The sequence below is a fragment of the Urocitellus parryii genome (assembly GCF_045843805.1).
Source record: "Urocitellus parryii isolate mUroPar1 chromosome 16 unlocalized genomic scaffold, mUroPar1.hap1 SUPER_16_unloc_3, whole genome shotgun sequence".
Taxonomy (NCBI): domain Eukaryota; kingdom Metazoa; phylum Chordata; class Mammalia; order Rodentia; family Sciuridae; genus Urocitellus; species Urocitellus parryii.
This window is the reverse complement of record NW_027551781.1, coordinates 270,238-284,363: the sequence shown is the minus strand read 5'-3', so window position 1 is coordinate 284,363 and position 14,126 is coordinate 270,238. Positions and strand designations below refer to the sequence as shown.

General features: G+C 35.3%; 1 protein-coding gene across 1 annotated transcript in view; it reads right to left on the bottom strand.

Annotated features, from left to right (window-relative positions):
• Nucleotides 1-924: 924 nt before the first annotated feature.
• Nucleotides 925-14,126, bottom strand: part of LOC144251510 (uncharacterized) — a 28,799-nt gene continuing 15,597 nt past the window's right edge. The window contains exons 2-3 of the mRNA XM_077794381.1: nt 3,064-3,183; nt 925-2,042 (exon numbers count right to left, since the gene is read on the bottom strand). Coding sequence (XP_077650507.1) covers nt 925-2,042; nt 3,064-3,183 — 1,238 coding nt within the window. The remainder of the gene's footprint in view (nt 2,043-3,063; nt 3,184-14,126) is intronic.

The following is a 14,126-nucleotide window of genomic DNA, read 5'->3' as shown; positions in this document are numbered from 1 at the left end:
TTTGCAAGTTCAAAGTCAGGCTCCATAACTTAGTGAGGCCCTATACAACTTAGCAAAACCTATCTCTAAATAAAAAAGAAAAAAAAATCTGAGGATGTGGTTTACTGATTAAGTGCCTCTAAGTTTAAGAGACTTTTAAAAATTTAAATTTTAAATTTCATATAAATCTTCAGAAACTTCTGAAATAATCAACTCTGAGTATTATTATTTCTCCAGTTGTGAAAAATGAGACTCTTCAGTAATTGTTGATTTATACTAAAATGATATCCTTTTAGGGTTTCACAATTCTATACTTGTATTTCCTTATTTCTACAATATCAGCTAAAGATGTTAAGAAAATTTTCAGCAAATGTCAAAAGCAATTACCCATTTTCTACATTTAAATGTTTTTCTTTTTCCACCTAGGTCCCAAATACTTCAAGGGATGGGCTATAGATAAGAAACTTACTACAATCTTTATATTTGTCGAGGTGTTTTTGTAAATATTTTGCTGTTATCTAAGGCACACACTTTGGACAAATGCTACTCCACATTTGCTACAGATATGAGGGCAGAAATTCAAAAATGTCGGAAATTTCAATACAGTCTTGGACACATTCTTTGGGTTTCTATATGCTATAAATCCTACAGTGTTTTAAAAATGTTTGATCAATGGCCAAAAGCTTTGCAAAAAAATTTTCCTCACGTTCTATCACTCGTATAAATGCTGAGGTGCTGAGTAGTGTATGAACAACTATTGGAGACTCTGTCACCTATTTTACATTTACATGATTTCTGTGCTATCATACCTCTGGTGTGAAATAGTGTTGAACTACTGTGAAATAAGGGTTGATTCATCCTTAAAGACACTGATGCAATGTTTTCATTGTAAAACTTCTCTCCAGTGTAAAATCTATAAAGTTTAGTAAGATGTGATCTTAAATATTAAAAGCTTTGCCATTCTTCACATTTATAGGACTTCTCTCTAGTATGGGTTCTCTGGTGTCGAGTAAGTGATGATTGTTGATTAAAAGCTTTGCCACATTCTCTACATTTGTAGGGCTTCTCTCCAGTGTGAATTCGCTGGTGCTGAGTAAGTGATGATATGCGATTAAAACTCTTGACACACTCTTTACACTTGTAGGGCTTCTCTCCAGTGTGGATTCTCAGGTGCCGAGTAAGTACTATTTTTTGAATAAAACTTTTGCCACATTCTTTACATTTGTAGGGCTTCTCTCCAGTGTGGATTCGCTGGTGCTGAGTAAGTGATGATTTTTGACTTAAACTCTTGCCACACACTTTACATTTGTAGGGCTTCTCTCCAGTGTGGATTCTCAGGTGCCGAGTAAGTACTATTTTTTGATTAAAACTTTTGCCACATTCTTTACATTTGTAGGGCGTCTCTCCAGTGTGGATTCGCTGGTGCTGAGTAACTGATGTTTTGTGATGAAAACTTTTGCCACATTCTTTACACTTGTAGGGCTTCTCTCCAGTGTGGATTCTCAGGTGCCAAGTAAGTACTATTTTTTCATTAAAAGCTTTGCCACATTCTTTACATTTGTAGGGCTTCTCTCCAGTGTGGATTCGCTGGTGCTGAATAAGTGATGAATTTTTACTAAAACTCTTGCCACACACTTTACATTTGTAGGGCTTCTCTCCAGTGTGGATTCGCTGGTGCTGAGTAAGTAATGATTTTTGATTAAAACTCTTGCCACACACGTTACATTTGTAGGGCTTCTCTCCAGTATGAATTCTGTTGTGGAGGTCAAGATTTGAATTTGTATTAAAACTTTTGCCACACACTTTACATTTGTAGGGCTTCTCTCCAGTATTATTTCTCTGGTGATTTTTAAGGCTTGGTTTTTCACTAAAAGTTTTGCAAAGTTGTTCACATATGTATGGCATCACTTCAGTGTGTGTCCACTGGTGACAAATAAGATTGGAGCTTTTATTAGAAGTTTTGTCACATTCTTTGCCTTTGCATGGCATATCTCCTGTATGAACACTGTGATGTTGAGTAAAGTTTTTGAGTGTGTTGCATTCTTCACATTTGTAGTTCTTCTCTGCAGAATAAATTTTTGGTGTTGAGTAAGAGTTGAAAAATTTTTAAAGCTTTGCCACACTTTTTACATTTACAGGTCTTCAGTATAAATCCTCTGATGCTTAACAAGTTTTACGTTTCACTAAAAGTTTTTTTCACATTCTTTAAATTTATAGGATTTATCACTGTCATCGTATCTACTGTGTTTAGAAGATGTTGAGCAAGCTGATGCTTTGATATTTTCTTTAAAAGTATAGGGCTCTCATTCTCTATAAATTCTCTTGTATTGAGCAAGCTCTGCACTGTGATTAAGAGCCCTTTCACATACCTTACACTTGTAAGTTTTGTCTTGACTACGAATGCTTGGATGAGTAATAGTTTTTGAGCACTGAATCAAGACTTTCCCACATTTTTCTTCTTGGTAAATTGTTTTTACAATATTACTAGGAGTTTCTCTATATTCATAATTTTATCACCAATGTAAATATCCTGGTAATTAGTCAGGGTAGAGACATGGCTAATGGTGTTACTTATAGCATTATCTATATAGTGCACTTTCCAGAAATCTATATCAGAATTGTCATTGAGCAATAGTGGGGAAGTAGAAACCTTTCTACAATTCTTAATATTGTCCAATTGTTTTATTGCAGAAAAAATGGACATTTTGTAAAGAAACTCTCAAAAGAATCACTTTTAGAAATTTGTCTTAAATATTGTCTCTGTGCAAATGTTTGATGGGAAGTTTAACTCAGTGCTTCATTTATGATTGGCTAAGTTAAAAACTTATGCGTGGAACAGATATCTTTTCAAATTTTCCACATTTCCTTTCAGAGGAAATATAGTCATCAAAAATGGCTGTGGATATATTCTTAAACATATATATATTTAAGAATATATAAATCTCAATACTAATAGGAATACATTAAATAATTTTTCAGATATTAATTTTTTATGGTGTATTTTGGCTATAAAATTTTTATTGCAAATACAGACTACTAATTGGTTTTGTCCATTATAATGTGATTTTTAAACTTTACTCTCACCTATATTTTCCCATTGTTTCCTTAGTTGTAAATAGTCAAGGTCACACTTTCCATATCTTCTCTCTCTATCTTTTATTCCCTGCTCTGGTAAAATTTCTCGAGGATGATGAGAATTCATGGCTGAAATAAATAAAAAATAAATAAAAAACAATCATGTTTACTTACTGTACTGGGCTGAGTATATTTTGCAAACATAGGAAACTACAGCAATTAAGGAACATCAGCAGGGGAGTGGATTATTAAATCTAAGTCCATTGTTACGGCCAAAATATATATGAATCAAAGAAATATCTACACAGAAAAATACATTGAGAAATTTTCATATCATCTTACTGTTCACAGTATCCAAGATACGTACATTACTGTGAAGAGTAATACAGTAGAGGAAAATACATTGTGTTACACAATGCCTTTCCTCCTTCACAATATATTTTAAAAATTTACCAACTTTCTTCTGCTTCATTAAAAAAAATATGAAACATGCAAATATTTGGGGACTGTTCAAAAAGGGGTTCCTGCTTACCACCAGGAAAAAACACATCTAAGTCAACTGTAAGAAAAGTTATGAATTAATCCAAGGGAATAGTAAATTATCATTTAAAAGAAGTTTACTGAGCTAAACCAACACACACAAAAAAAACAGAATAAAAATTAGTCAAGAATTGTTAATTGTAATAAGCAGAAGATGTGTGTTGAAAGAATTTCTTTAGAAAATGTCTGAAAGTGTCAAGGAGGACACAGCAACATAGGAGGTTGAGCTACAAGGATCAAAATTTCAAGGCCAGCCAAAGTAAAATGAAAAAAAAAAAGAAAAGTGGCAAAGAATCCTTAAGTTTTCTTTCTAGTACTAATAAACACATCTCAGAAAATAGGAAAAATAAAACATCCAAGCAACTCAATTATCACCAAGTTGTAAAGACTCAAAGCAGGTATTCAACTAAGTTTTTAAACTCAGGATATTGAGAGCATCCAAGAGAAAAAGATGGGTCACCTAGAAATGTGTAACTATATAATTGTGAAATCCTTAGCGGAAACTTCACAATAGAGAAAGGAATTCAGGGCTATTTTCAAAAAATGAAAGAATAAAATTATCAACCAAGACATTATATTCACAGTTACTATATTTTAAAAGAGAAGGAAAATAATGACTTTAAAGATATAAAAATGCACACACTACTCATCAACACTAGCTGCTCTCCACAAGTATGAAAGGTAATCCTTCATATTACAATGGAAATGTGCCCAGCAACACAAGTCTTATGAAATTTTAAACATGTCTTGGAACAAACAATTCTATTGTATTGTAATTATGGTTCACAAAATATGTAATTTTGCAATAGAATTTGAAAGAAAAAAGCATAAAAACAAAAGTGTAAATAGGCATATATATCTGTAACAATAATATAATTTTGAAAGGACACATAAATATATTCAATTTTTTAATAAAGTGAAGTCAAGTTGAAACTCATACAAAGTATGCTAAGGAGATAATTCAGTTTTAAGATTTTTTTTGTTGCCAAATGGAAGATTACAAAATTCTGATCAAAACAAACCTTGGCTCTCTGAATTAACTCTAAAAATTACAACTGTTGGTGGTCCGCAGGATACTCTAAATCTAAAAACACACACATACACTGAAAGCAAGAGGATATAAGAAGGACACATACAAAAGTGACCGAACACAATCTGGGCTGTCTAAATTATTGTACACAAAACATAGTTTAAGACATAATAGGACATAGAAGACGTTTTAAATTTAAAAATAACCTTTGAAAAGAGGCAAAATAGAGAAAAGGATCCTTTCCCTAGGTTCTGAATTAAGAGTAAATACATTCACAACAAACATCCTACTTTCCAAACAGACAAAGAAAACATTGAGAGAGTTGAATGTAAACCAAGAATCACTGTCATACTAAAAGACATCAATCCCCACTTACTGAAAAGGGAAATACAGTGAAGCAAAATGGTAATTGCAAAGCATAAGACTTTGAAAATATTTTGAAAATATTGTAGACTTATAGAATCCCTGTTCTTAATCACAAATTGGATATCATGCTGGATAGACCATTTTTATGTATTAAAAAAGGTTAATAAATATTTAAGTGATAGTTATTTTTTAACCAACATGGAATAAATATCTGAAGTCAAAAGTGGTAGGGATTTTCAAAAATCACTCAATATGTGTCAGTTGATTGAACACTCTTGGGCATGCTGTTGTTCAAGAATTGAAAGATAAAAATTAAAAGATGTTTATACTACTTAAAGTTAACTAGAGACTCTCCGACAGATTGCAACATCAAAACAGGTGTGTGTCACTCAGCTCACCCCCCAGACATCGGGGAATTCACATAACATCTCTCCTAGGCTTTCCGGGGGAGGGAGTATCAGAGTGAGCCTGCATAAAGACTAGGGGAAAACTAGAGACACCTGACCTTCAACCCCTCCTCCCATCAGCAGCCAAAATGAAACCTGGCTAGCCAGTACTGGGGGAGGGGCAAGCAGAAAAAAATCAAAGCTATAGAGTGCCCAGGATCCCAATAGCCAACAGCAGGACCCCTGAGATCTAGGCCCACTGATTCGTGCGGCCTGCCCCGTGGCTACAGAAGGTGTGGCACCGCAGAGAAGTGATTACTTAGCAAGCAGGGAGAAAAGTGGCTGCGAGTCAGTCGGTGGAATCCCGCCAGCCAAGCCAGCACTGACCCCCAGGCTGAGTACGGGATTTCAGAGGGGGAAGGAAGAGGTACAGTCCCATCCCCCACAACGGAAACAAAACAATAGAGTGCCGGGGTTCCCAATAGTCACCCTCCACACCCAACAAAAGGCAGGCCCAGAGTACAGTTTGAACTGCCGAGAGCCATCACTCAGGGGAAATCTGGTCTAGCAGGAGAAATCAAGACTAGCAGGAGAAACCAGGAGACTAGAGGCAAGGCCCTCGCGACTGGGCGGCTAGAAACTGCAGGCCCGCCGGCGACAGTTCACCCACTGCCTGTGTAACTGGGCGGTAGGAGAACGCCCGCCTCCCGCGACCGGGAACTGAAACCAAACAGAGATAGTCCAGTCACACACCCCCCATTAGGACACCCCAGCAAGGAGCCTGGGGCCCGCCATAGCAGAGTAGTGTCGTCACTGGAGCTCGGACGTCGGAATTCCTTCCCAGCGGAATCCATGTTAGCAGGCATAGTTTAACAACACAAAGGAGAGACATCAGAGTAATACAGAACCAAAACAAAGCTATAGAAGAGAGCAGAAACACGACAATCAAAAAGAGCTGGAAAGTAACGTGGACAACATGAGAAAACAAGGGAAAAAAGGAGTACAAAGGAGTACAAACCATGCAAGACAACTTAATTCTACAGGAGGACATAGAAACATCAGAAGCAGGGATAGGGAAAGAACTCAAGGCATACCTAACTCAAATGGAAAGGAATATTAGAGAAGACATGAGACAGCAAGTCCAAGCAATAAAAGTATATTTTGAAAATGAATTAAACAAACAAATTCAAATGGCAAAGAACGAGCTCTACCAGGAGATAGAGATCTTAAAAAAATCAAACAGTAATCCTATAAATGCAGGAAACTATAAACCAAATTAAAAACTCAAACGAGAATATTACAAATAGACTAGATCAAGTAGAAGTCAGAACATCAGATAATGAAGACAAGGTTTATCAACTTGAAAAGAGTATAGTCAACACACAAAAGATGCTTAAATCCCACGAGCAATCTATTCAAGAGATATGGGATGTCATAAAAAAACCAAATTTGAGAGTCATCGGGATAGAAGAAGGCACAGAGATTCAAACCAAAGGAATGGATAGCATATAAAATGAAATAATTGTAGAAAACTTCCCAGAGATGAAAGATAGAATGGATTGCCAAATCCTGGAAGCCTACAGGAACCCAAACATTCAAAACCATAATAGACCAACTCCAAGACACATAATAATGAAGATAGCCAACATACAGAACAAGGAGAGAATATTAAAAGCTACGAGAGAAAAGAGGCAGATTACATTCAGAGGTAAGGCAATTAGGTTAACGACTGATTTCTCACCACAGACATTGAAAGCGAGAAGATCCTGGAACAATGTATTTCAAACACTGAAAAATAACGGATTCCAACCAAGAATACTGTATCCAGCAAAACTGAGCTTCAGATTTGACAACGAAATTAAAATATTTCATGATAAACAAAAGCTAAAAGAATTCGCAGCAAGAAAACCAGCACTGCAAAGTATTTTGAGCAAAATACTACAAGAAGAGGAATTGAAAAATAGTGCCCAAAACCAATAGCAGGAGTTATCTCAGTAAAGGGGGAGGAAAATAACCAAAAAGTAAAACTAGCCAAACTAAAATAAATAAATAAAGAAGCATGACTGGAAGTACAAATCATATCTCAATTGTAACCTTAAATGATAATGGCCTAAACTCACCTATCAAGAGACATAGGCTAGTAACCTGGATCAAAAAAACAAATCCAACAATATGCTGCCTTCAGGAGACTCATATGATAGGAAAAGACATAAACAGGCTGAAGGTAAAAGGTTGGGAAATATCATACCACTCACATGGCCCTCAGAAGCAAGCAGGAGTGGCCATACTCATATCGAATAAAATCAACTTCAAACCTAAGTTAATCAAGAAGGATAAAGAAGGGCACTGTATACTGTTAAAAGGAACCATCCACCAACAAGACATAACAATTATCAATTTGGATGCACGAAACAATGGAGCTGCAACATTCATAAAACAAACCCTCCTCAAGTTCAAGAGTCAAATAGACCACAACACAATAATTATGGGTGACTTCAACACACCGCTCTCGCCATTAGACAGATCCTCTAGACAAAAACTAAATAAAGAAACTATAGAACTCAACAGCACAATCAACAACCTAGACTTAACCGACATATATAGAATATATCAACCATCATCAAGTAGATACACATTCTTCTCAGCAGCACATGGATCCTACTCAAAGATAGACCATATGTTATGCCATAAGGCAACTCTTAGTAAATATAAAGGTGTGGAGATAATACCATGCACCATATCTGACCATAATGGAATGAAATTGGAAATCAATGATAAAAGAAGGAAGGAAAAACCCTACACCACATGGAAAATGAACAATATGTTATTGAATGATCAATGGGTTACAGAAGACATAAAGGAGGAGATGAAAAAATTCTTAGAGTCAAATGATAATACAGACACAACATACCGGAATCTATGGGACACAATGAAAGCAGTTTTAAGAGGGAAATTCATTTCTTGGTGTTCTTTCCTCAAAAAAAAGAAAAAAAACAACAAATAAATGAACTCACACTACGCCTCAATAATCTGGAAAAGGAAGAGCAAAACAACAGCAAATGTAGCAGAAGACAAGAAATAATTAAAATTAGAGCAGAAATCAACGAAATTGAAACAAAAAAAAACATTGAAAAATAGATAAAACTAAAAGTTGGTTCTTTGAAAAAATAAATAAGATAGACAAGCCCTTAGCCATGCTAATGAAAAGAAGAAGAGAGAACTCAAATTACTAACATACGGGATGAAAAAGGCAATATCACAACAGACACTACAGAAATACAGAAGATAATTAGAAAGTATTTTGAAACCCTATATTCCAATAAAATAGAAGATAGTGAAGAAATCAATAAATTTCTTAAGGCATATGATTTACCCAGATTGAGACAGGAAGACACACACAATTTAAACAGACCAATAACAAAGGAAGAAATAGAAGAAGCCATCAAAAACTACCAACCAAGAAAAGCCCTGGACCGGATGGGTATACAGCAGAGTTCTACAAAACATTCAAAGAAGAATTAACACCAATACTTTTCAAGCTATTTCAAGAAATAGAAAAAGAAGGAGCTCTTCCAAATTCATTCTATGAGGTCAACATCACTCTGATCCCAAAACCAGACAAAGATATTTCAAAGAAAGAAAACTACAGACCAATATCTCTAATGAACTTGGATGCAAAAATTCTCAGTAAAATTCTGGCGAATCGAATACAAAAACATATCAGAAAACTTGTGCACCATGATCAAGTAGGATTAATCCCTGGGATGCAAGGCTGGTTCAATATATGAAAATCAATAAATGCTATTCACCACATCAATAGACTTAAAGACAAGAACCATATGATCATCTCAATAAATGCAGAAAAAGCATTTGACAAAGTACAGCATCCCTTTATGTTCAAAATACTAGAAAAACTAGGGATAACAGGAACATACCTCAACATTGTAAAAGCTATATATGCTAAACCTCAGGCTAGCATCATCCTAAATGGAGAAAAACTGAAGGCATTCCCTCTAAAATCTGGAACAAGACAGGGGTGCCCTCTATCACCACTTCTATTCAATTTAGTTCTCAAGGTACTAGCCAGAGCAATTAGACAGACAAAAGAAATTAAAGGCATAAAAATAGGAAAAGAAGAAATTAAACTATCACTATTTGCGGATGACATGATAATATACTTTACAGACCCAAAAGGGTCTACAAAGAAGCTGCTAGAGTTAATAAATAAATTCAGCAAAGTGGCAGGTTATAAAATCAACACGCATAAATCAAAGGCATTCCTGTATATCAGCAACAAAACCTCTGAAATGGAAATAAGGAAAACCACTCCATTCACAATATCCTCAAAGAAAATAAGATACTTGGGAATCAACCTAAAAAAAGAGGTGAAAGATTTATACAATGAAAACTACAGAACCCTAAAGAGAGAGATAGAAGAAGATCTCAGAAGATGGAAAAGTGTACCCTGTTCATGGATAGGCAGAACTAACATCATCAAAATGGCGATATTACCCAAAGTTCTCTACAGGTTTAATGGGATGCCAATCAAAATCCCAATGGCATTTCTTGTAGAAATAGATAAAGCAATCATGAAATTCATATAGAAAAACAAAAGACCCAGAATAGCAAAAGCAATTCTAAGCAGGAAGTGTGAATCTGGAGGTATAGTGATACCAGAGTTCAAACTGTACTACAAAGCAATAGTAAAAAAACAGCATGGTACTGGAACCAAAACAGGAGGGTGGACAAATGGTACAGAATAGAGAACACAGAGACTAATCCACAACGTTACAATTATGTTATATTTGATAAAGTGGATAAAAACATGCAATGGAGGAAGGATAGCATCTTCAACAAATGGTGCTGGGAAAATTGGAAATCCATATGCAACAAAATGAAATTGAATCCCTTTCTCTCGCCATGCACAAAAGTTAACTCAAAATGGATCAAGGAGCTAGATATCAAATCAGAGACACTGCATCTGACAGAAGAAAAATTTGGCTATGATCTACATATTGTGGGGTCGGGCTCCAAATTCCTTAATAGGACTCCCATAGCCCAAGAGTTAACAACAAGAATAAACAAATGGAACTTACTTAAACTAAAAAGTTTTTTTCTCAGCAAGAGAAACAATAAAAGAGGTAAATAGAGAGCCTACATCCTGGGAACAAATTTTTACCCCTCACACATCAGATAGAGCCCTAATATCTAGAATGTACAAAGAACTCAAAAAATTAAACAATAAGATAACAAATAATCCAATCAACAAATAGGCAAAGGACCTGAACAGACACTTCTCAGAGGAGGACATACAATCAATCAACAAGTACATGAAAAAATGCTCACCATCTTTAGCAATCAGAGAAATGCAAATCAAAACCACCCTAATATACCATCTCACTCCAGTAAGATTGGCAGCCATTACGAAGTCAAACAACAATAAGTGTTGGCGAGGATGTGGGGAAAAGGGTACACTTGTACACTGCTGGTGGGACTGCAAAATGGTGAGGCCAATTTGGAAAGCAGTATGGAGATTCTTGGGAAAGCTGGGAATGGATCCACCATTTGACCCAGCTATCGCCCTTCTTGGACTATTCCCTGAGGACCTTAAAAGAGTGCACTATAGGGATATGGCCACATCAATAATTATAGCGGCACAATTCACAATAGCTAGACTTTGGAACCAACCTAGATGCCCTTCAATAGATGAATGGATAAAAAAATGTGGCATCTATATACAATGGAGTATTATGCAGCACTAAGAAATGACAAAATCATAGAATTTGCAGGGAAATGGATGGCATTAGAGCAGATTATGCTAAGTGAAGCTAGCCAAGCCCTAAAAAACAAATGCCAAATGTCTTCTTTGATATAAAGAGAGCAACTAAAAACATAACAGGAAGGAAGAGCATGAGGAAAAGACTAACAGTAAACAAAGACGAATGGGGGGAGAGAAAGGGTGAGAGAAGGGAAAGCATGTGCAAATGGTAGGAGACCTTCAATGATACACAAAAGTGTAAGAGGTTATGATGGGCAAGGGGGAGGGGGAAAAAGTGAGAGAACTGAACAACAGCAGAGGAGGCAGAGAGGGAAGATGAGAGGGGAGGGGAGGGGGGATAGTAGGGGATAGGAAAGGTAGCAGAATACAACAGTAACTAATATGCCATTATGTAAAAATGTGAGTATGTAACAGATGTGATTCTGCAATCTGTATTTGGTGTAGAAATGGGAGTTCAAAACCCAATTGAGTCAAATGTATGAAAGATGATTTATCATGAGCTCTGTAATGTTTTGAACAATCAATAATTGAAAGATAAAAATTAAAAGATGTTTATACTACTTAAAGTTAACTAGAGGCTCCAGGTAATATTCATTAAACTCACATTGTTAAAAAGGTTTTTTTTTTTTTTCAGAGAAATCTGTTAAATTATATGAATATCCCCAAAATACAAATAAGAAGACTTTTCCCTGCTAAAAAAATATACTAAAAGTTACAGCATTCAATTGTAAATGCAGACATGGAGTTAGGTAAACGGAGTTCTTAGTGAGTGTGGGAATAAGCCCTCACATTAATAGCAAATTAAAAACATTACACATCAGTGTTGTTACAATGTTATTCAACAGAGCCATCATGGGGGATGCAAACCAAGTATCCCTTGAAAAGAATGGATGAGCCAATTTGAAATATAGAAACAATAAAACTTTGAAGTCAAGGAATTTATTCTAATTATATATTTTACAAAATGTATGTACACTACGTTAACTGAAATGTCACAGAAAGAATACTGCAGAATTCTAGAACATGAATCTCCAAACTAAAGAAGCAGCTTTCTGAACAAAAGAGAATGGTTTTGTGATGGGAAGACAGAAATCAGCCCTTGCTTCCTAGGCATTTTTTTTTTTGAGATGCAAACTGTTTAAAGATATATTGCATAACAATTTGAATTACTGTTACGGAACTGTATATTTAAAATTTTGGAGGCAGTAAATTTGTCCAACTTGACATTCATTCCATGGCAGATAATTTCACAGAAAATCCATTAGACATATCAGAAAGAACACTGATAAGGAAATTTTAGTGAAAAAAAATGTACAAATAAGATTAGAGAAACTGACTTATGATAGTAATGTATTACAATGGGTGGACCTAGAGATCTGGAGAAATGTGTAAAAATCTCCTGCAAATAATGAAGAGGGGTTGGAGTTGTAGACTAGTGGTAGAGTGCTTGCATAGCATGTATGAGTCCCTGGGTTCAATCTTCGGCACCATATATGAGTAAATGGGAAATTCATTAACAACTAAAAAATATTTTAAAATGTTATGGAAGTTCCGTCAGATAATATTGACATTTACAAGGCAATTGGTAGTGTTTTGTTGTTAATTTGAATTTATGGAGACATCACTGAAGGAAAAGCAGGAGACTAGGTAATTTTAAAGCACAAAACACAGGACAGGTTTTACTATGATAACAAGAGAAAGAAATCAAGGCTTCTCAAAAAATCTTTTCTGTTGGGTAACATCTCAATCAAACTTTTTGAATTTAGGCTTCCTCCTTTACCTCAACTATGTCCTCTGCTATATGTGGGCCACAGGATTTGACATCACTGCATTACTCTAAGGAAACCATATGTCAAGTGAAGGATATATATCATGCCAACAAAGGAAAACATTAAGGATGAAAAGAAAGATCATTAACATTTTTTGTCAGCACCAAGAACTACCCCATCTTCTTTATTGATAGCATAAATGTGAAACTCATTCTTGTGGAGAAGTTCCCAAAATATATACTTCAAGAGAAGAAAATTAAATAATGATAATTAGGAATTTTGAAGGAAAGTTATGCTCACCCACAAAGAGCAGGTTGCTGTAGGTCTCCAACATCACTTCTCTATATAAATTCTGCTGAGCAGGATCCAGGCATTCCCATTCCTCCTCAGAGAAATTAATGGCCACATCCCCAAATGTCAATGGCTCCTGAAATAAAAATTGTTAGGTCAATAGCACATGGACCAAACCTTTATTTAGTTTTTAGTTTGAATTAAGAGTTAGTAGAACTGTCATGTAGGAGAGTGACTTTAATTATGTAAAAATATACTTTCCATTATCATTCCATTATCTAATTCAGAGGAAAATACATAAGTCCAAAACAGTGTGTGTGTGTGTGTGTGTGTGTGTGTGTGTGTGTGTATTCCATATCAGAGTGAAGTGACGGATATATACCATAACCCAAGCAATGAATAAAAGCCCAACTCCTAACTTTTCTGCTATCAGTGAATGTGAAATTTGGTGGACATTACAGATGCAAATCAGACTCATCAAAGATATTCTCATAAGGAGATTGTGCCCAAGGGAGATAAAAAGAGTGTTAAAAAAGCTTTTGAAAACAGTCTGGTTCCTATTCTCTCTGCTTTATATCCATGAGACAGATTGAGCTCCCAAAACAATTAGTTTCAAGTATCATCCATGACACATTCCCAATGTGTAAAATATTCATATAATATTAATGTTTGGAGACATGTAAAGTGACACTTCCACCTCGTGAAAAGACAAACTTGAAATATTTCGAGTTCTATAAGCAGTTCAATGAGTGAATAAGATTGGTACATTAGAGGCCCAGGCAACAGCACATATGTGTTCAAAAGACTGAGGCAAATAAATGCTTAATAAAAGAAAACATACCTTTTGATATAATTGTAATGGAAAAATAATAGTAACAATAAGTTACTTAAGACTCATACAACCAAGTAAA